The following is a 24,745-nucleotide window of genomic DNA, read 5'->3' on the forward strand; positions in this document are numbered from 1 at the left end:
TACAATAATAAGTTAACCATTCGCCATGTAGCTAAAAATGCCAGTCAACTCGGCCTATTATCAGACGACTGTCTTGACCACGCAATTCCACACATAAGTCCCAGCTCTCTATGCTAAAAATACGGATAAGGTATGGTTGCATCAAAATAGGGCTTCAAGCCATACAAGTGTTTCCACCCACTAATTTATAACATATGGAGGGAGCAGTGAGAATACATGACATCCACTATAGTGACAACTCTGTTAAGTCATCTGATACTTCGCCAATACATCATTGTCCCTTTGAAATGTTGAAAACGGCTGTTGGACGCAGACGATCTCGCACTGTGAACGGTCTCTGTTAAGCCTGCCAGGAGAAGTGGACAAACCTTGGCTTGGCTGTACTTACCTTACACCAGCTTGCTCCAACCGAAGCTTTGCTGTGATGAGATATTCCTAAATTACGGCCATATAGAACATCACTGATGATGGCGGCATGGTATAAGTTAAGGTATATTTAATTTCGCGTAGAACCTCTATATTTCCATGTTTTTCAGTATTACGCTGCAAAAATTCCCCTTTTTTTCTACTTGCTAAATTTGGAAGCAATTTTCCGTAGATTATATATATATATATATATATATATATATATATATATATATATATATATATATATATATATATATATATATATATATATATATATATATATATATATATATATATATATATGTATTTTAAATCTACAAACATTGATACTTCCTCCATGCGTCCGTTAGTGATTTCTTACGGATGTATCCACGTGAATGTTATTATGTCTGCTGATAAAAAAGAATCCTAGTTTTCTTTGAGCACAATCATCACATTTATTTCTAGTAGTTTAAATACTTTAAATACATGGCTACAATCGGATGTTGTCCACTTTAGAAAGTATAAATGTAATGTTCTTGACCTAAAGAGCATAGTTGAAGTATATTACAATTAGTAGGATTTTTTTCAAATACTTAAAGTAAATTAGTGTGATAGTTTATACTTACAAATGGAGTAATATCATTTTCCAACAATAAGTTGATAAGATTATTGTAATAATCAATGCCTGGTTGATTAATGACGTCAAGATCTCCAGTTGGAAGAATGCGTGACCATGACAGTGAGAAACGATAGAAGTGAACCTGAAAAAAATGTTTTAATTATAGTTTTTATTTGTATTGTGAATTATCTGTAGTTATGTAATTATTTTATATGATAAAGGTTATTAGGTTGTACACCTGCTCCATATGTTGTACAGTTGTGCAAACGATTCTACACCTAGAAAATTCCTTCAGGAAAATAGTGTTTGAGGAAAATAGTATTTTGTTATTACAATATTGAAATATCTTTTAACGGTTCCTAGTTAAAAACAGAAAGAAGTTATTAGAGCTTCGGAACTGGCTCTATTTTAATTGTATATTTGACACAGATTCGAGTTTAGCATCTAAGCTGAGTATATTAGAGCCTACAACGGTGACCAAGCTCCCTCAAAACAATCACCAAAATTAATCGACTATTTCCGCCTATGCACGGTAAATAGAGAAAGTATTGGAACAATTGTCCCTAATCTCTAAGCACTGGTAATGAACTATATCAGAAGAAGAAGAATTGTTGTTGTTATAATTATTGTTATTATAGTTAAGAAAACGAATGATAAATTAATGAATCAAATTCAATTTTGGGGCACATGAGACTTTTAGAGGGGCCAATATACCCCAGGAACCCCTCTAATGATCTCACTGATTAAAACTGTTGAGTAAGAATTGTAGTTCCATTAAGAAGAAAGCGGGTAAAAAAATAATATTTCTTAACAATGATACACTCAAGTTTCAATAAAAATGAATATGAATTGGTAAGAGTTATTAACTATTATTACCTATTATTATTATTATTATTATTATTATTATTATTATTATTATTATTATTATTATTATTATTATTATTATTATTATTATTATTATTATTATTGAAGATTTGAGAATTCAATGGTGCCTCTGAAATCGCACAAGGATTACATCAACAAGTATCAAGAAAGTGAAGGCCTGAAGTATGCAGGGTTCATGAAGGGGCACCAGGTAAACAAAGTTGAGAACTACTACTGTAAAGTGTTTTTTGTTTGTTTGTTTGTTTTCAATTTTGTGAATTAAATTAAATATACTTAATTATTAACTTTGAATTACATAATATATTCTTTTTAACTTATGGTATAAAAGTTTTGGTTGTAGAAAAAAATCATTTGCATTGGACAGTAATTTTTCACTGTGTGTCAAAGTGAATATTCAATAATAACATTCTTAATAAGTACCCATATAATAAAAAGAAATGAGGTATTTTCCTGATTGTTTTTCTTAAATATTTTAGTAATAACACTGTCTGATCCAGGAGGAGGGTGGTGGGGATGCCCCTCCCTGCAAGATAAACTTTTTTATAGGCCTGTATATAAACAATTGCATTAGTATATTCTGATTTGATGTAAAACTCCGTATCTCAAACTTACATTAATCGTCTAAGAGGCTATCAGTCCCGCCCAAACGATTCTTTTGGATTCGCTAGGGAAAAGCTGATAGTGCAGGTAGCGAAATAGTTCGAAATACTACGAAACTATATCTATCTCAGAAAAGTTACATAGTACATATCTATGCTAACATATAAAAATAAAAATGTGTGCTTGAATTTTCGCACGTTACTTTCACTTACCATTTTACCAATAATTTCTTTCTCATTTAATATTTTTATACGATAATAGTGTTTCATTTTGCTTAAGAGATATGAGTTGAGAAATGTTGATCTACATTTATTTTTCTTATATAATACTAACCCCCAATTCCTTTAAGATTTGCACATCTTGCTCATAAAGATGGTAAGAGTCAGCTGCTACATCTCCATTCAATCCATCCACTGTCTTGTTAGGGTACAGATGTAACATGTGGTCCCAGTTATTTTCTCCTTTGCCTTAGAAAGAAAAAATATAAGATTTATTAGTAAAACTATTTTATGGTAACTTTATACAGTATTACATTTCGTCGACCAAATAATTCTTATATTTTTCATGTGAGCTGTAGGATTGTGTTTTTACTGGAAAATAGAGGAATTCGAATATTTTGCGATTATCTCAGAAATTATCAACCTTGTGAAGAAAATAGTTGTGAAGAAAGTTGTAGTTTATACAATTCTACACTAAAAAGAGTAGTTAAACTTTTTCGTACAATCTATTGTCTCAAAAATATAGACTAAATTATGTCTGAACAGAAATAGGGTGAGGTTTCTAACTTGAAACTTCAAAATATCTGAAAAATAAGCATGGGATGGAAAAAATGTTACAAAAAGTTAATATTTTAGAGGGAAAAATTCACCTGTGATAAGATTACCTAGCTTCCCCTTCCCCTCACTCTGGGAATGGGATTGAAAACAACTTTAGAAACTCAATTGTCCCACTGTTTATTACAGATTCGGATTCTACGAGGAAAAATAAATAATTTTATTCGAAACATTTTCTTCTTTTCGTGATATATGACACTGTAATCAGTGAAAACTATTTCTCTAAGATTTCTTCAATTGAGAGCCTCGTAGACCAGAAAAATTAGGGAAGAAAAAGCAAACTTCCAAAAATAATTCACCTGATAAAACATAAAGAACTGAGTAGTATAAATAAAGACAAATTGTTGCCCCTGTCAATTTCCAGGCCAGATAACATGCATGTACTCTGCTAAACTTCGATTCAAATTTCATCGTAGGTGTCACTAAAACTCTGGCTTAGAAACTCTGTAAACAATGGATTAGGTAGTAACCTCGGTCATTTTGGACATACTATTTTACACCCTTTAACATCCCAAATACAGATGGGGCTGAACTTACACTTAAATGTCATTGGTTGTGTCACTATTCAACTCAGTGAACCCGAAAACTACGGATTCGACTGTATCAGTTGTCCTCGATCATTTTTATGTCACACCATTCCCGCTTCCCTCGATGTCTTCCCACGCAATATTTATTCCAGATTGCAAATCACATCTGTATGTCCACTAATTTTTACAAATGAGTGTATAAACCGAGTTTCATTTTCCTAATATGAGAAGGTCATAAAATACTCTACTTTAGGTATAAATATTAAACCACCGCCTCCCTCTCTAAACTCCCTTCTTCTTCCTTAGAGTAGCATCAAAAATTCAAAATAGTCAAAAGGTAAACCATCTCTTCCTCTTAAAGTTCTCTTCTCTCTCACTAGGAAATGCGTCAAAGCTCTTATTAAATAGCCTACTGTCTGTTCCAGACTATGGTCTCTTCGCTAGTGATACTTGTCCGTATGCCAAGCAAACAGATTTGTGTACCGGACAAACAAGCAAATAACCTTTCATTTTTATCTATAAGATTATAGTGATGTCCACTATTTCTGCTCAGACATAATTTAGTGTATATCTTTGAAAGCATAGATTCTACGAAAAACGTCTAAGGATTGTTTTTGTGTACAACTTTTTAAACTACAAGTTTCTCATAACTGTTCTCGAAAATTTGTCATTTTCAAAAAAATTGAAGAAAAAAACTTGAAATCCCCTTTCTCCCCCCAAAACAAAAAAAAAACACTCTCAAATTAACGCCACTTTTCAGGATATGATGAGAACATCAAAATAAAAGTCAACAAAAATCCAGCTTCGAAATTTTTCGCAATTAAAATCCATTTTATATATTAGTCATCATCACCGTCTCCTTCAGCCTAGCCAGCATAAACTTGGGACGTAAAACTTAAAGATTTTATTTCTAATATTATTTGGCAAATTCATTGAGACCTGTTCAGTCAAATTCGAGAAATATAGAAGGCTACAAAGGATTACGTTTATCTTACTGGTTTTTATAATACAAAACTAGAAAATAATAGAAAAATCTGTAGACTACAACAAAAATTCTTCTTTTCCGTACTGCTATGAAAAAACTAGATCTAGTCCCACAGATACAAATAAATCTGTATACCTGGAAATGCTACCGTCTGTTTTAAAGACTTTTTTTTAAATGTATTGTCAACACGAACTATTTCACTTAATATACAATAATATTTTCTATGTAGAAAATAATTATGCTGAGAAATTTTATTGTATTATATTTTAAAAAAATATTTTCAGCCTGGTAGCAATGGTTTAAATAACGAAAGAAAAAAAACACTACTTAGTTTAAATTAAACAAAGAGAAAACAAATAAAGAATATCAATAAACTAAGTTTGTAAGAGATTGAGGAAATAATTGGAAATACCATCTTCATTCCATGCTCCTTCTACTTGATAGGAAGCAGTGGCTGCCCCAAATATAAAACCCTCTGGAAACGTATCGTATAAAAAGTCGCCATCTTGGCCAACGCCAAGATGTACCGCCAATAAGAAACAGAGAACGGACCACAACATTGTTAACACCCGCGGGGTACTGTAACGATACAAAGTACGTTAAAGCGGAAGGTTCTTAAATATTGTATCCGCAACAATGAAGAGACTTGTATCGCAAATAAAAACAATGATAAATTGTGATAAAGACAGGTGAACAGTTAGTGATATGGAACAATGCTTGACCTAGATAGTAAATGAATTTTCATCTTTTTCCTGACCCTTTATTATCAAGTAAGGCACAGCTAAAAGATTATTTAAAAAAATATATATATAAACTATTATTGTTGAAGTCAGTTTCTAAGGTCTTGAATCATTTCCAAGTCATAATAACAGTACAGCAGATATGTTATCTAATATTTGAGACGTCCACGACTATTATAAGAAATTATAAGGTAAATAGGCTTCACTAAATATCTATTGCCTTCTTGTCAGATAGCGACGATATCTTAGGTTACCAACTGAAATACTACTTACATTTTGATAATCAGACTTGCAAACGGAAAAGAAGAAATTAGTGGAAAATTTTCTTGCAGAGGATTGCCAAGTTGCAATAGATTTACAAGGATGACGCTAGAAGTATTCCTCGATTATCTCATAGAAACACTTTATCTCATAAATAGAGTATGGGAGACATGCATACTCTAAGAGTGTCTCATAGAAACACTCATAGGCAGATTCAAAGACAAGATCTTTCTCGTATATTCAAAATGATATTCAAGATATGAGTACTGTATTGTTGTTAGGTTGACCACTTAATTAAATCATATGGAACATTTATTTTTTTTACTATTGAACATTTTACATGATACAGAAGTTCAGAGACACATGAGAATGAAAACTTCAGTTTGAAACGTAAATCCAGATCATTTATTTCTTCCAGAACAAGAGGTTATTTGGAATATGAGTACTTTCCAATTATAGAAGTCAAATTTATTAAGGTATTATCCTATATTAAACCAATACAGGTAGAGTTTGCTGAAAACGTGTTTTATCATACATTAGAGTTTTAAATTTGATAACTTTATCTAAAAATGAAAAAGTGGTGTAACTTGTTTTGATAATAATTAAGGATATAACTTATTTTGAATCAAATCGTTTAAACCTATAGTATCGCTTTAAGTCTTTCATTAGCAAGAATGATTCTTGTAATCACTTTTTACATTTATTGTCAAAGATCATAGCCGAAAACACTGGGCAAATGTATCTCCTAAATCGGGAAGTCTTAATTAAGCCTGTTATACATAATCAAATATTCCATCAAATATTGAGTCAAATGTTTCAGAAAAGTGAAATTTTAACGTATACGATACCAAGTTGTATACAACTTTTGGGTTGGTTACATTTGATACAACTGTTCAAAAATAAAACATATTCTATTCCTACCCAACATTACATCAAAGAAAACAAACGAAAATCCCTGTGTGGTGGAGCTAAACGTGGACACGGGAAGCAATTGAAATGCTTATTGATGCCTACAAGGAGCACCCTGTTTTGTATAGCTGCAAACTTGAAAAGTATTCCAATAAATACAAACATAAAGAAGCCTTTATAAATATGGTGGCTGAAAATAGGCTGGTAAGCCCAGGGACTACAGGTTGGTGAGCTTTCACATTTACATGCAGGGTTCATATTTCCAATTGCTCGTTTAAGATTTACGATTTAAACAGTTTACTTTTAAATAACTGCCTCAAGCGAGTACCGCGTTGCATTCAATGCTTATCAACAAATGTAACAATTTAATGAAGAAATGCAAGCAAATGAGCAACAAAATTAACACTTTCCATAAGTAGAAGCTTTGCTTTGTACATAATTAAATACAAATTTATTATTTGCTGAGAAAAACAAAATATTTACATTCAAAAACTAAATACTTGTGACAGTTTCGACAACTAACTTTTAGGCTTCATCAGACACTTTGAGATACAGGAGTAATGTACAATCTTATTTACAAACAACCTATATATAATATTGTACATTACTCCAGTATCTCATACATAGTGTCTGATGAAGCCAAAAGGTTAGTTGTCGAAGCTGTCACAAGTATTTAGTTTTTAATGTAAATGTATGTATTGTTTTGCTCAGCAAATAATAGTAAGTTTGTATTTAACAAAATTAAGTTTTGTATTTGATTTTTTATAGTGTTTTTAGCCAACTTATCTTAGCAAATAACTATCAAAGATAAGTTTGATACAACATTTGATGGAAAATTATGACCATGTATAATGGGCTTTAGATAAACTTATAAAAATCCTGTTTTATCTACATTTAACTTTAGACTTTTGGGTAATTCTGAACCGTATGCATTTTCCTCCATCTAACTTAGCTATTGTCGAAGTATGAACCCATCTTCACCTTCCTAGAAGTATAATGTTTTCTTTAACAGAAATAAATATCTCAGCTATAGAACTAAAGGTTTGTGTTATACACATCTCAGCTTAAGTAGTTCAAAGCAGTGACGTATGTCCTTCATTCTTTGAAGACAGAAACATTCTGCTTTATACTTTGGAACCACACAGTCGTTCATTTACTAAACTTGGTTTCAATTTGCCCCTTTCGAAGATGTGTTTCCTTGTTTAACATTCTTAATAGTCTTTTATTTGCAGTATTTCATCTTGGAAGGGCAAAAATATAAAATAAAAATGCTGTTTTGTAAGACATGTCCAGGATTGAAGCGTTATTTACAAGAGGGAGTTAGGGCATAAATCACTAGTAAGATTAAATATAGTCTTTGCATATACATTTTTTTTTAAGACTGTGGCTCTACGTAGCCGAGTGATTAAATTCAAGTAGTAGCTCTCTTACTGGACAGACGTTGTGAAGTGTGTTCTGTGAGAACTTTAGACTTACATAGACTTACCTATTTAACTTAGTTCTGGAGTTCTGCATTCTACATTAAGCAATATTCTTTCGACATCAACTGGACATTCACCTTGCCTCTTACATACATTTTCTGCCTTTTATCACATATTCCACGATTTTTCACTTTATTTCGTCTCGACATGATAGGCTACTACCTCGTCCGAAGTTATGACATAATAGGATAAGAGACTAGTCTAGCTAATATACAAAGTGAGCTAATCTTCTTGTCATTAAGACCAACCGCTCTAAGAGTATCCTAATAAAACCACATCATGTTCGATTACTGGTATAAGTATGATCGCTTTAGCGGTATCTGTGAGGATCCCGATCAGTATCAGTCTACACACAATGTTACTCCCAGACTCATTTGTCAAAAATGACGATGTGTCTGCTACAATGAGAACATCTGCTGAGAATTCGACTAGAACTGGAATTAATTCATTTTTCCGGCAATAAACCTTGGCGAAGTAGAAAGCTGAAAATATCATGCAAATTTCGGTTATTCAAAACAGTTGTGGAAAATTCCTCAGAAGCGAGTAAAAGTCCTTTGCTCATAACGAGCCTCCTGCTGTTAATACACAACTATGTGAGTTTACGTTGTGCTTCGGTTTGACTTCGAGTGCATTACTCGGTAACACTTGCTCAAATGTTTCTTTTATAATAATGGTGATTTTTAAAAAATTGAGGGTTCTTTCCCATTAATTTTGCATCAATTATCTTTATTTACTGTTCATCTCAAATTTACTGCTTTGCAGACTTATCAAGTTTATTTTTGTGTATAGAGCTCCCTCGTGGCTAAGCAGTTAGCGTACACGCCTTTGGCGTGGGAGATCCGGGTTCTATTCAAGGCGGGAGCTCATGTGGTTCGGATTCCACGTTAATCAGTAGGTCCACGTCTCATATAGCCTCGCTGCTGAAGGGGACGTTAAACTCAAAATCAACTCAACTAATTTTTTGTATGTCATAGGGCACTTCTAATGTAAGAACTCACTCTCGTCCTTCATGTGTATATCACTATAAACTACTACGTTAAAATAACTCAGTTTCAAATGTAGAAATCTACTTCTCTGATTGCTACTCGTCTAGAACTATTTTCAGAATATCGGGAGGAGTAGAACTCGTCTGGAAAAGTATGACTTGAAAAATATGTATTTCGGTTTCTCAAACTCCCCTACTTATGTTACTCGGGGACAAACATCTTTTCAGTCATACCTTACTACAAATCTGAACAAAATAGCTTTTAAGTCGATTATTGTGTTCTTGTTAAAGAAAGAAAGGACCTCTTCTTGATATGAAGGCCTAAAAATACGGACTTTTTCATTAAACATAGTGTGTTACGGCGTCGTCATGTTTGGAGATAACTCAAATAAATCTGTTTCTTCTGTATCTGTTTGTATTACAGTGGTTAATACGCTAACTTTGTGTACTTGTGGTACAGGGTTTGATCCTCCGTAAGGGGACTGTTCTCATCCCGCTTTAAGCAGTAGAGGTTCTTTCATGTAGCCTTACAACTAAAAAGATACATTAAAAGCTATAAGTTGCTATACACTTGAACCTATAAGTTATTTCTGTTGCAAAGTTAGCATCTAGATAAGAAGTTGCTACATCAAATATGATAAGGACACCTCCTGGTTGTTGAGATTTTGCTACAACTTTTTCATAAAGATCCTTTGCTCCTCAAATATCCTCTGGAATTTATGGGAGATTTAGTTTCCAATCTGGGTTGTATGTTTATCCACTGAATATTATCACGTTAAATATAAATTACATTAGTATTGGCACGCAAGGGAACAGTAAGGTTTCGATATATTTTGAATGACTACACGAATAAGACGGTGTTTCCTGTGATGATTAAATTACTCCATAATAGAAGGCTCTTGTTGGTCAACGATATGCTTTAGAAATGGTGTTATTTGGAAGGAATAGTGTTATTGTGATTTGACACGTTTTCTCAAAACTTAAATAACTGCAAACTTCATTGCCTACTATGGCCAAATAAAGCTACTCTGTGGTCTTTGCAGTATGCATGTTTTGGCTTGATTTATCAAGAATCTTCTTTGAAAGTAAGTCAATCTCTGCTATCATTCACCCTTTTTCAGATCTACAGATTTATGTCCATGTATTTCGTAGTATTAATGTACCTGTTGGAAATATTACATTACTACGGCAACCTCTTGAAATAGAACATCATACATTGAAACTTATGCCGCTGTATTTCACCGTAGTATGATTGAATCGTGATTTTTTGAACTCTTTCATATCCACTATTGTCCAATGTCCTAAAATTGACAAAATCTGCTTCATCGCTAAATATAACGTGGTTCCAAGGTAGGTTCCGATGTAAATATCTTCAAGATGATAATAAAATTATCTCAGTGCCATGTGTTGTTTCATAGCAGAGATTTCATTTTGGCGAAGATTCAATACATGCGCACTATACAACTACCACTGGACAGTTCGTGGTGATCTGTCAACCTCGACTGTGATGTCAGGAAGGTTTAGGTATGATTTGGTTCTTTTATCCCGGACAATCACATGTTTCAGTTATTGCATTTATTCCGATTGGCTTATCTTTAGTTTCTAGGCATTATTTCTGTTCTCTTTGAATTGCACTATAATCTTGTTGACAGTTGTTAATGGTACGCAGAATACAGCACTAATGATGCTCGAACTTCTACCACGCTAACAACACCAAAGTTTGCGGTTCGTGTAAACTCCATCAGTCTATTACAGTCACGTCCACAAGCCATAGTTCCACTTGTTCTACTAGATGCCTCATACCAGGCCCGTACTGGCTACGTCAAGGACCCCTGGCGCTGATAGCTGCTTGTTCCCCTCCCCAAACTGTTTGTAACGTCATTTTACATTTAAATTGTAAATCACTGTTAGGAAAATGTAAATGAGCTAGTAACTTTCTGTAATGATCCGTTTCTGTATTACCACTAAAACCTGGCTCACAACTAGTGCTCTCAACGGGTCGGGTCGGGTCGGGTTGAAGACCGACCCGACCCGACCCGTGACCCGAATTGACTGACCCGACCCGATGACCCGACCCGACCCGACTGACCCGAACCGTGATCCGATCTGATTGACCTGACCCGATAACCCGACCCGAGCTGACCCGGTTGACCCGACCCGACAACCCGACCCGAATAACCCGACCCGACAACCCGACCCGACCTGACCCGATTGACCCGACCCGACAACCCGACCCGAATAACCCGACCCGACAACCCGATCCGAGCTGACCCGATTGACCCGACCCGACAACCCGACCCGAATAACCCGACCCGACAACCCGACCCGAGCTGACCCGATTGACCCGACCCGACAACCCGACCCGAATAACCCGACCCGACAACCCGACCCGAGTTGACCCGACTGACCCGACCCGACAACCCGACCCGATAACCCGACCCGAACTGACCCGATCCGAGTCGGGTCGGGTCGGGTCACGGGTCGGGTCGGGTCAACCCGACCCGTTTGAGAGCACTATGGTCACGACACTGGGTGAACACCAAAATGCACTCACATTGGGGAACTAGTTTTAAAAGCATAATTTTAGAAAATAAAGCATAAAGCATAATTTAAAATATATAGCACAATTCTTGGAAAATTCTCTTTAACTGAAAGTTTAACATACTGTGTTAATATCTTTAAGGCCAATATTTACAATGCAAAATCATTGAGAACATAACAATGCAAACAATGAAAAGCTTATTTTTATTTCTGTAAACTTTTCGGTGAAATCCTTTGATGTGGAGAAAAGAAAAAAGTAAAAGAAGAAATTTTTCTGCTAACAATGAATAGTATGCAAGAACTCCATACTATATTGTTACAGTGACGACGCCAGCTTTAAGTTCTTAGGTGGGCAAAGGAGGGGCAGATACATTTTCGGGGGGGGGGCTATTTGCCATACCAAAAATGACATATTTATTACGTTTGACTTATTTTACATTACATTGTGTATTTCGTTGCTGTTTTTATGTTAGATCTATATATGATTATAAATTAAACTTATTTCAAATGAAATTTGTAACTAACAAATAAGTAACGTCTGCACATGAAATATTTTTCAATGAAACTTTTGAAGCCTAAACATAAATTGAATTACTTTCGCGTATGCTACAAGTAACACATTCGTCTATATGCTACGTCTCTCTCTCTCTCTCTCTCTCTCTCTCTCTATATATATATATATATATATATATATATATATATATATATATATATATATATATATATATATATATATATATATATAGCCAGAGAGAGAATTTACGAGGAGCTGCTGAAAATGTCGTAGTCCAATCCAGAAGGAGTGTAGGTACTAGGTTAGGGTGACCAAATCTTCAACTAGAAAAAACGGGACTTTTTTTTTTACGTGTGGATAGGTTACTCCCCTAAATATATATTTTTGCCTCTCCGTTCTCTCTCCTTCTTTCTTTCTCTCTCTTTCTCTCTCTCTCTCTCTGTATCTCTCACAAAAAAGGGCAAATTTACAATTTTTTTTATTTTAAAATCTATTGAAAAGGTCGTGGAATTAATTAAATAACAAGTAACTATCAGCAACAACAAAAAATGAAATTTTGAAAACATTACTAAAATATATATATAAAACATTCATCAATATCTGTCAATCAACAAAATCTGTCAGTGGCAGGATTTATAACAAACTACTCTGAGCATCAGATTCCAACTTCCTTTATTTCCTTTTTCTTCCTTTTAAACATTATTTCACTTACAGCTAGTTTTCTTTTTACTTTCACTTTTATAGTTCTATACTTTTGTTCCCCTTTCGTAAATAACAGCATGTTACATCTTAGTCAAATCATGGAAACATTGTACTGTACTGGTAAGCAGGCCCATAGCCAGCCCAAAAATTTAGGGGGGGCGGTAGAAGGGGGGGCTGACCCAATCATATTATACTTCATCACCATATTATAGTTCATTTGCAAGCCTACCGTGACATTTTATGGGGCCAGCCGAAATTTAGGGGGGGGCCTCTTTCCCCCCGTGGACACGGGCCTGCTTGTAAGAGCGCCTTAGTCTTCCACCGCCCGAAATAAAGAGTAAAAACAGTTTTTTTAAGACTTTCAGCCCCTTACACTGTCGTCTGCAGAGTGGGAGTCTTGGAGGGGGAGGGCTAGGAGGGAAAACAGTGCAGCCACCACATCCAATATCGCAAACGTCGTAATGACGTTGTTCAGTAATTAGACATATTCCAATATAATCATATAGCTTAGAAAATAATAATATTAGTATTTTCTAAGCTATGTAATTAGAAAATAATAATATAAATTAAGAAATTTTAGATTGGAAAGCTTTCTTGTATTTAATGTACGTAAATACGGGACATTTTGGCGTCCCGGGAAATTTTTTCGGGACACCGGGAATGGTAGTGAAAAAACGGGACAATCCCGTTTTTACGGGACGGTTGGTCACCCTATACTAGGTAGAAAAATGAAACCGTAGTTTAGAAAAACATATCTCTGTATGTACAAATATAAATTTTCATATTAATAATGAAATTCTTATTGTTTCTCAGGCCTCTGAAGTGATTATGTGTGCCCAAACAGATAATTTCACGAACATCCAGATCCTTACTGTTATAACATTTTTGTTCCACCAAGGAAAGTCACCGAAGTAAATTAATTAGGAAATCAGTGAAACACCACGGGACTCTCCTCCGTTATATACAGTGGTGAAGAAGTAAGTGGCTTAGTATAAACGTAGCAATTTCTCAACAAATTATGCTTTACATCCAGGATGATTAAAAGCAGTGACTCTTCCTGGAATCATGGATGCAATTTGTGACATTATTCTTGAAAATTGCAGCATTTCACCCAGTGGTGGATATAGCCCGGGGCCGGAGGGCCTAGGCCACCCCAGTTTTTGTGTGACAAAAATAATTTAAGCTATTATTTATATAGTTTTTAAAGTGTATAGTAAACTCACGATATATTTATTATAGTCTGAGGTCTGCACCCCGCTTTCTCAGTTTTTACCTTTTCAGCAAAACTTGTGTCAGAGATTCTGGGCATTTCTTTGGTACTCGTCGGTAGCATAATTCAGAATGGCTTGGGTATGTGCAAGTTCTCGGCATAATGGGTTCCCAAAATATATGTCAGGAGAATAAAAGGGTAACGGCATTAAGAGAAGTATTCTTCCAATTTGACCGTAATGCTGATCAATTTCGCTGAATTATGCTACCGACGAATAGTAACCATAGATGAAATATGGTTGTACCACTATGATCCTGAATCGGAACAACAGTCAATGGAGTAGTAGCACTCATTTCTCCATCGCCCCAAAAAGTTCAAGACACAGAAGTAGGTTGAGAAACTGTTTGGAACATTTTTCTGGTATAAGTATGGAGTGGTAGACTACCTCCTCAATGGTCAGATATTTAATCCAGAATCTATACATTAATTACAAAACTGAAAAAAAAATTCAAAGTTCAACGCTGCGGAAAATGAAAAGAAAGGAATTCTGTTCCTTCAGAAGAATACACCTGTTCATCATGCCCCTGCGAACATAACTGACATTGCATAATCTAGGATTTCAATGTCTAGATCATCATTCTTATTCCGCAGATTTAGCTCCGTGTAACTATTACGTGTACTTATTTCCCAAACTTAAATAACACTTGAAAGACGCCATTTTAGATCTGATAGGGGTAGTGCTACGAACAGTGGTGCGAGGAAATCTAGATTTTTTAAACTTTTCTGCAAAAGCTGGAGCACTGTACAAGGTAGTATATTGACTCTCGGGGGAAGAGAAGAAGAAGTAAAACTTCACCAATCCACGTGCACTCCTTCTGGGTTGGGCTACGAATTTTTCAGCAGTTCCTAGTCAATATGGTAGACGTCACGTCAGTACTTTGAAACAAAATAAGTAAAGGAGCACTAGTATAAACCAATTACTAACTAAAGATCAGCACTCTGACAATACATTTTATTGGGAATCAATTTCTTCCATAATTTTATTATTATCATTTGCAGGAAGGGAAAACACAACTCTTTTTATCTCCTTCAAAAACTTAAGCCCTGGTAGTTGCAAACTAAGCTGTTATAAGCACATCCTCTGAATATTGGAAGCCGAGAATAATGTTTCAGAAAAAAGAAGTTTTAAATAAAACAAAATATGAAACTGAAAACTTCAAACCTGGATAAATACAAACAAGTTACGTAACTGGCTTTACCTTTCTTTTGTTTCCAATCGAAGTTGATCCAATGAGAAGAAAACAAGTCGACCAAATCTACTATTGTTCGCTAGGCACAATTATTAAAAATCATAAGAAAGAAGTATAACTAAAATTTACCTCAAAAGGGGCTAAATTAGAAAACAGAAATATGCGTGCATACCCAGACGCTCAAAGAAGAAAGCTTGAGGATTAATCTGCCACATAGTAAATTCATGGAAAGTAGACTACAATTTGTCAATGAGATAAAATACTACGTGAAGAATGTTTAAAGATTGTACGAGTCTGGAGGGGCAGTCTAGGTGGCAGTCAGGGGGGCAGAAGTAGCTACTAGGGGTCGCTCGCCCCTCTTGCCCCCCTCTGGCGTCGTCACTGTATTGTTATGTTTACTTTTTGAACTTAAGCACTTTCTGTACTTTTTGGTGGCATCTTTTACTTTCCCTTTCTGTATATATGTACCTGTAAGGCGCACACAAATGATAGAAAAAATTATTCGAGCAAAGCACATCTCTTTACAATGAATTAAGTAGAAAGTTCATTAAATATGAGAGAAACTAGTTGCAAAAAAATATCAATAAATAGATCAAGATATTTAGAATATTTAATGTATAATAAATATACATTATACACGATTAATGTAAAATAATCATTGAAATTAACAATAAAGCATAATTTTAAAAAAAGCATAATTAAACAAGAAATAAAGCATAATGTGGGTTGCTCTAACAATTAAGTTGTATGAAGACGAGAAGAAAACGAAAGCTGATTCCTTAACGAATTTCGTTGATCTTCTTTGTGTCTACAAAAACGCATTCCTAGAAACCTACAAGCTAGGTATCATCTCTGTGATTATATCAGTTTCTAGTGCTACATGTGAAAGGTCATTCTCTTCTTTGAAAAGATTGAAGACTTGTATACGCAATTCAATGACTCATGATAGATTGAAAAACTTAGTGTTACTTTATTTTGAGAAGAAAATTGCTAAATCGTTAGATCTTTAACAAGTTGTGGATATGTTTGCTGCTGCCCACACGAATAGAAAGATCCTCTTCAAGTAGAGGCATAAACCTATAAGTTATTTTCTTTACCTGTAAAAGTGTATTTGCTTCCACTTAAGTCAACTAGCTACACATATTTTAAACGCCATGATCAAATAACTATTTACTTCTATTAGAAATCAATTGCATTAATGAATCCTAGTTGTTTGAGGTACTAAATTCTTATATTTTCACTATTTCCAAAGAGTAAAATCATGAACAATAAAGATGGAAACATTCACCTTGAATACACACACACACACACACACACACACACACACACATATATATATATATATATATATATATATATATATATATATATATATATATATATTGGAGATGTCCCCCTCAAAATCCTCTTGGACCCTTCATTGCCCCCCCCCCTGAAAAAACTCTAGCTACGCTACTGAACACCATGCACCAGAGATGAATTCTCTACCACTGAGCCACCGCGGCCCTGCTTGGGCTTGGTCGTCCATATCCAATATCTCTTTTGGCGTTGCTTAAACAACTTCTAGTTTTCTTCTAAATCCAGACTCCATATTGGCGTAGATATTAATATTAGGGCCTACAGTCGATTGGTAAAATCAATCTTACACATTTAAAAATTAAAGTACACACAAGTAGAAAAATAAGCATTTATCATAAAAACACTAGCTGCAAGTGTTCAAAATAGATTTATGGTTTCTATAAAATCAATTGAAAATTGCTATTTTTAATTAGGCAGCTAGTGAAAAACAGCAGCTTTCGACTCCAGCCGAGTTTAAACTCAACCTAAACTCAGTTGACCAAAGTGAACTGACCCGAATAACCCGACCCGACAACCCGACCCGATAACCCGACCCGACAACCCGACCCGATTGACCCGACCCGACAACCCGACCCGATTGACCCGACCCGATAACCCGACCCGACAACCCGACCCGACAACCCGACCCGAACTGACCCGATTGACCCGACCCGACAACCCGACCCGAATAACCCGACCCGACAACCCGACCCGAGCTGACCCGATTGACCCGACCCGACAACCCGACCCGAATAACCCGACCCGACAACCCGACCCGAGCTGACCCGACTGACCCGACCCGATAACCCGACCCGAGTAGCCTGACCCGACAACCCGACCCGAGCTGACCCGACTGACCCGACCCGATAACCCGACCCGAGTTGACCTGACCCGACCCGACCCGTAACCCGACCCGAGCTGACCCGACCCGACTCGGGTCGGGTCGGGTCACGGGTCGGGTCGGGTCAACCCGACCCGTTTGAGAGCACTACTCACAACTAAAGATTAAAATGTTATATTTAAAATATAATTTTCTTATACACCAAAGAAATCATACATACGTAAAATATAAATGTGATATTCTATTCAGCCTATTAATGGATTATAGTTACACAGCACAGGTTATATTTCCATAACTGCAAGTTTCAAAAATGTGAGATACACATTTTCTAGAAACACAAAACTGATCATGAATCAATATAGTATTAGAACATGAATAGTTTTCACGTTAACAGCACTTATTTTAATAACTCAATAACAACTCAATAACAGTACTTATTTTAATAACTCAAGATCGTTGCTTGATTTGGCTATTCCATCAATCACCAGATCTTTGTCAATATTTGAAAACAAGTCTCTTTCAACTGCAATAAGCATTAGAGGAGAGAGCATCTTGTTGGTCCTAAGCGATTCTTCACAATTTTTAGTTTGTAAAAAACTCTCTCGCAAGTTACTTGCATGCTGGGCTAAGTCATTATATATTTTAATGTTGAATACGAAATCTGAAAGAGACCTGACTGTGAAGAAACCTCATACACAATTTTGAATGCACACGATAAACATTTTGACCATTTCTTTTTCTCTTGGCTGTAGTATTCATATAGAAGTTTATCACATTGCTCGGCATTATCATCTTCTTCACTGTTTCCATAATCTTCCTTTGCCTTTGAGGGGTTTTCAATTTGTAGAAATGTGGAGTAATATATGGCAAACTGATTCACTTCCTGTATAAGTTTCGATCTACTGCATTTCGTGAGTGCACACTTTCTGAAACACATTTTCAGGGATTTGGTTGGTTAAAATCTCATATTTTGGGGGGTCTAACCGAGAGCAGACAATCAAAATATCCTTGTTCGGGACAAATCTGTTAGAAATGTTGTTTATAGAAGAAACTAAAATATCGAAATACATTGTTTTCAATTTTAGAACAGGAGAAATCCGCCTACTATCATCTTCTGTTCAACATTCAGTTTTTTTTTTCCTTTGTGGGATTCTTTTTTTCTTGAAGAGAAATTTATGTTTCCATTTTGACGTACTCGTTTTCCAAAAAACAAAAAAAAAAAAACTTTGAATTAACGTGTTGCCATCTGTTCATTTTTTGCTTACATGTCTCAACCATGTATTTACCAAATGCCACGCTTGTGAGTAATCTAGTGTTTAGCTTTGCAGAAACACTACACAGGTGAAGTCACAGAAAAAAAGATTCAACAAAACAAATGCTGCAAACAAATTTTCAAATTTGTTCCATTGCCAAATCAAATTTCGCGCTGTAAATTTAGTTGCAATCAAAATTTCCATTTATCAGTTCTATCTAGGTAATAAAACTGAAAAGAAGTTGGCAAGCTTAGTTGAATGAAATTCGTCTTGTTGTAAATCAAAATCAACAATGGCTTGAAGGATCTTATGTTTGCTCCACCATCGTGTATATTAGCACCTATCTTCTGTAATCTGTACATTTTTTCTGACCCTGCTTGACGCTTCTTTGTATCTTTTTCCCGTACAGATATCTTCTTGTATGAATGGTTCAAGAAAGTTGCAGATTCCTCTACAAGGCCAAACAAATTTTCTGCTTCAGGACCATTGATAGTTGAATCAGCCACTACTAAATTTAAAACATGACCCATACAATGAGTGTAAATGATATTAGGATTGTTAGCTTTCAGATGGGCCTGAAGACCCTTGTAGCATCCTTTCATATTTCCAGCACCGTCGAAAGAGCAAGCAATAAGATTTGATGTGGAAATTCCGTGTTTTTCCAGTTTACTTACGACTTCATTGTAAATACCTTCTCTACTTGAATCCCGTATGGCACACAATTCCAGAAGCTTTTCATAGGTTTTCCCTTGAAAAACGTATCTAGCACAAATAGCTAACTGCTGTGTTACTGAAATGTCTTGAGTACTGTCTACCATCAAACTAAACCAAGATTTCTCATCCTTCTCTTAATTCATCTAATCTTTTAAGTTTTACGTCCCACGGTTATGCGGGTTAGGCTAAAGGAGACGGTGATGATGAGAGATGAGTGAAATGGTGGAATGAATAAAGTGGGAGGAAACGGGAGAATTCCGAGAAAACTAGAGATGCAAGGGCTCGGAAAAAACGGCTTTTTTGGAAAAAAACTCGGTTTGTTCTGCTTCGGTTTTTTGCTTGGGAAATTTTGGGCATTTTGAAAATTTTGCTTTAAACTGATAAAGCAGACTTTGTTTCGCTTCTCTACAACAAAAAACTCATTTAATTAGTGGTTGAGGCAGATAATAATATGAAACCTCGAAAATAAACCATGAATTTCAAAAAGGTTTTTTTAAATTTCTTAACATATTTACATTGTGAATTCCAAAGGATTAACCAATATATGTAATAATATTTTAACCTCTTACATACAATAAGTACTTTAAAAAATGATACACAAATAACTAGCAAAATTGTATGTAGTATTTTTACTTCAAAATATCACACACTCTCGTTTTGAAGCAAAATGAAGAAAAACATGAGAGAAATCTGCACATCAAAAGCTTCGTTTCGGGTGGTTCTGTACGTTCTTGAAGTTTTTCAGTTAGGTTTTACCTTTCATATTCATTGTATGAATATTTCGAACAAATTTTTCACTGATTGATCACATACGTAATAATTTGTTACCACCTATCAGGTGCTTCGGATCTGTAAAATCGGTAAAGCTCCAACTTCTGCAATATATTGACTGTTCTTTAAGCTTGCTCAGAATCGGGAAAGTATTGAATTTTCTGTTCGTGGATCATATACGTAATAGACGGTTCACCTGAGCGTATGGTTTCCTAGGCTGTAGAATATATAACCACCATCACGGTTTACCCACTCCTGGAAGTTTCTGAATTTTTAAGAAGAAAATTCAACATATCGTTACGATTTCTTTTTTACAAAAAAGAAAAACTATAAAATACGTTTAAAAAGAGTGGAAGAATCAATCACTGTTCCAATTCACAAGAAAGACGACAAAATTGATTGTAATTATTATCGAGGCATTTCTCTTAACATTCTATTAATAAGATTGACCCCATACGCAGATGAAATTATTGGAGATTATCAGTGTGGATTTAGTCGAAATCGACCAGATATTTACCATTCGACATACTCGAAAAGAAATGGGAATATATTACCCAGTACATCAACTGTTTATTCATTTTAGAAAGGCTTACAACACGGTTAGGAGGGAAACGTTGTACAACATTCTTACAGAATTTGGAATACCAAAAAAGCTAGATTTATTAAGGGTTTAAATTAATCCCAGAGTAAAGTCCGAGTAGAAAAATGCGAGCTTCCACGTCGAGATTGGCCTGAAACAAGGATATGCGTTATCGCCGTTATTATTCAGCTTTGTTCCGGAGTACGCTATAAGAAAAATCAAAGATACGAACCAGGGCCTAGAGTTGAATGGTATTCACCAGGTATGCTGATGATGTAAATTTAATAGAACAATCGAAAGAAATGCAGAGGCCTTATTAAACGCTTGCAGGGACATAAGTAAATGCAGAGAAATCTAAATTCAAGGAAGTTCACAAGGATCGTAATACGGCGAATTATGAATGCGTTAAAATATCAGTTATTACTTTCGACACAGTGGATACTTTCAAATATCTTGGATCAGTATTACCAGACGAAAATCACACCCACAAAGAAATTAAATGTCGACTGAAATCAGGAAATTCTTGTTATTATTCAGTTCAAAATATTTTGTCGTCGCGAATTCTGTCAAGGAATTTAAAGCTTAAAATATATAAAAAAATAATCATGCCTGTTATGCTTTATGGTTGTGAAACATGGTCGCTTACGCTGAGGGAAGAACGCAGACTGAAATTATTTAAGAATAAAATTCTGAGACTAATATTTGGACCCAAGAGGAACGGGAATGGGGAATGGCGGAAACTTCATAAGGAGGAACTACATAATTTATATGGTTTACCAAACATCGTTAGAGTTATCAAGTTTAGGACGCTCAGGTGGGCAGGTCATGTAGCCAGAATGGAAGAAAGTAGGAACGCATTCAAAGTTTTAACTGGAAATCCAATCGGGAAACGTCCATTAGAAAAACCTAGGCCGAGATGGGAGGACAATATTAAGATGGATCTAGCAGAAATAGGAATACAGAGTAGAAACTGGATTGAATTGGATAAGGACAGAAGTCAATGGAGAGCTTTTGTGGCCATAGAGAAAGAGAGAGAGAGAGAGAATACATTTAAGTTAAGCACAACTGCACAACAAACATAAGTGAGTGGTTAGCTTTCTATCGTGAAGTCCGGGATTCAACCCCGCATTCAACCATTTTGACAAAAGTTTTTGTTGATTTCAGGTGTGAATGTAGAGATAGTGCGTGTACTGTGAGTCCTAGCCGACTTCCTTTCTAATCGTTTTTAAATCTTTGTTTTTACTAATTACCAGCAGTGATGGATTTGCGAAGAGGGTTAGGGTGGGGATATCTTTCGGATTGAAGCCTCTACCCCGGAATCACAGAATTTCTAAAACAAATTAAATATTAGTTTTGTCATATTCATAAACTTCAAGCTGTCCTCAAATAAGAAATTAGGAATTTTTAGCAAAACTAAGCATTAATAAGAAAAGCCCCTTCCAAAATACTTTTCTAAATCCGCCACTGATTATCAGTATAAAATGGTCTTCAAGATTGTATCTGAAAGATTATAGCTGAATATACAAACGAAACGAAATATTTGTTATGCCTGTACTCATAAACTTAAGCTCCTCTAAAATAAAAGTTAGGAATTTTTAGAAAAACCAAACATTATTCAGAAAAACCCCTCCGACATATTTTTCTAAATCCGATACTGATTATTTCTATCAAATGGTATTCAAGGTTATGTCCGGAAGATTATTGTTAAATCACTGCACAGCTACAGTACAACTGAAATGTGGAAGTACGCTCTGACAGATATATTGAAAAACGTACGCTTTGATGGATATATTGTAAAACATAAGTTTAATTATGTGCTAGAAGCTAGAGTACTAAGCTCTAAGAAGTGAAACACGGATGACTAAATGAAATGATCTAGAGAAGAAATAAATGTCGATAATTCAGAAATTAAAATAAAGTTATTTAGATTCTAAAATTGCCCTCAAATACTACGTTACAACTTTATGTTTACTTTAATTCATAAACCATGTGCTTCATCTATTATGATGGTGAATTCCAGAGCGAAATATGGCATTTAGGTCATGGAATCTTATTTAGGTTTAGAGTATACTATAAGAAAGCTATTTAACCAGAAAAATCATGAAAATGAAAAAAGCCAAAATTTCCAAAATTCTCGTTTTTTCCCAAAAAGTCGGCTTTTTATGTGCAAAAAACCATCGACTCAAAATAGCCGGCTTTTTCGCATCTCTAGAGAAAACCCACGAGCACGGTATTTGTTCACCACAAAGTCCACACGGCGCGAGCTGGGATCGAACCAGGGACCCCAAGCACCGAAGGTGAACGCTCTACCACTGAGCCACCGCTCCCCTCCCTTCTCTTAAGTAAAATAAGGATACTGGTAGCACATGAGGCATCTTCGTTTTACCAGATTATTAATTACCCATATATGAACACACAACCGATAGCTAACCTATGTTAATTTGTACAGCTTATATATTCATACTTCTAGTACCGCTATATGCAATTTAGGTTTCTCCATGTTATTTTATATCAGATTGTATTCCTACATAGACTTCTTTTTTGTTTCCTATCTTCTATATTATTTTCAATTTTTCTTTTGAAGTGTTTAACTATTGTTTACTTAAGTAGTATATTACTTAGCAGTATATTACTTAAGCAGTTCTTACATAAGCTATTACAAAATAAATAAGTTATTACAAAATAAATACAAATGTTATTTAAAAGGTAGTTAACAAGGAACCAAGACAACGTGATAAGTCATCAATTACTGTTGAGTTCATCTTTCTAGTCGCTACCTTAACCTAAATTTTTGGGTAATTCAAATTCTGGTTACGCTGTAACTTGTATGAATGGCAACACTGAAAATTCTTCCAAATAGTATCTTCGAGTGTAGAATAACATTATCTACTATTGTGCTAAGTTACATTTTATTATCTCTTTTTACTTACAAAAAATGGAGAAAAGAAAACTTGTTAGCTTTTGAAAAATATTCAATAGTCTGCCCCCTTAAGAAATCTCAAACCACAAAGAAAATCGATACCAGTCTCTTAAAAAGAAGCATTTGTTTCTATGAAGTTGCTTTGCAAATTATAATAAATGCAAATCATTCTTGCTAATGTGTTTATAGTAGGAAACTAGACCCGAAATAAACAAGATTTTTAAATCATGATGGGAACTATTATCAGAAGAAACTAGTTTTTTCTGAGCTAGAATTACATGAGCTTCAATTGAAAAAAGCCATTCATAAAATTAAAAATGCAGGTCAGTTCATTTCTAATGTTTTTATTTCAAAAACTATATAATTTTCTAGTTTTATTGAATTCCTGATTGGCACTTTTAAACATTTAACATGGTTTGTACATGAGAAAGAAAATACTGTTCATATAACAATTTCAAATGTTTAGAGATTTTGTATCAATCTAATATTTTTCTTATTTAGATGAAGCTGTAGTTGTAGCTGGAGGTGGGAAGCCATTATCAGCGATGATTTGTTTATACAAGCGAGATGATTCCTTTGGTGTACGAGGACGAGCTGGATCATTGTAATCCACAGAATATAAGCCATATTTTTCTCTGAAAATATAAAGAATTGTGAAAGAGATATTTTTCCATGTAAATGTTAGAAACTATTCATATGTTTGTAAAAATCAGAAGCTTTATTTTAGCATTTTAAAAGTTTGTTCGGTAAAATTGTTCCTGTTTTACCGAAATATTCTAAGCCAGCTTTCAAAAACCTGACTGAATTTCGCGAAAATGAACAAAGTTTTTTTTTTTTTTAACTTCGCATGTTGCTTAAAGGAAATTAACTTAACTTACACCTTATAACTATATTAA

At 34.8% G+C, this 24,745-nt stretch overlaps 1 protein-coding gene across 1 annotated transcript in view; it reads right to left on the minus strand.

Annotated features, from left to right (window-relative positions):
* Window positions 1–24,745, minus strand: part of LOC145665165 (lactase/phlorizin hydrolase-like) — a 60,494-nt gene that overhangs the window by 17,569 nt on the left and 18,180 nt on the right. Inside the window, exons 11-15 of the mRNA XM_081732448.1 lie at window positions 24,345–24,484; window positions 19,237–19,612; window positions 5,252–5,430; window positions 2,828–2,961; window positions 1,017–1,151 (exon numbers count right to left, since the gene is read on the minus strand). Of these exons, the coding sequence (XP_081588574.1) occupies window positions 1,017–1,151; window positions 2,828–2,961; window positions 5,252–5,430; window positions 19,237–19,612; window positions 24,345–24,484 (964 nt within the window). The remainder of the gene's footprint in view (window positions 1–1,016; window positions 1,152–2,827; window positions 2,962–5,251; window positions 5,431–19,236; window positions 19,613–24,344; window positions 24,485–24,745) is intronic.

Source organism: Thermobia domestica, chromosome 11, assembly GCF_964235325.1.
Source record: "Thermobia domestica chromosome 11, izTheDome1.hap1.1, whole genome shotgun sequence".
NCBI lineage: Eukaryota > Metazoa > Arthropoda > Insecta > Zygentoma > Lepismatidae > Thermobia > Thermobia domestica.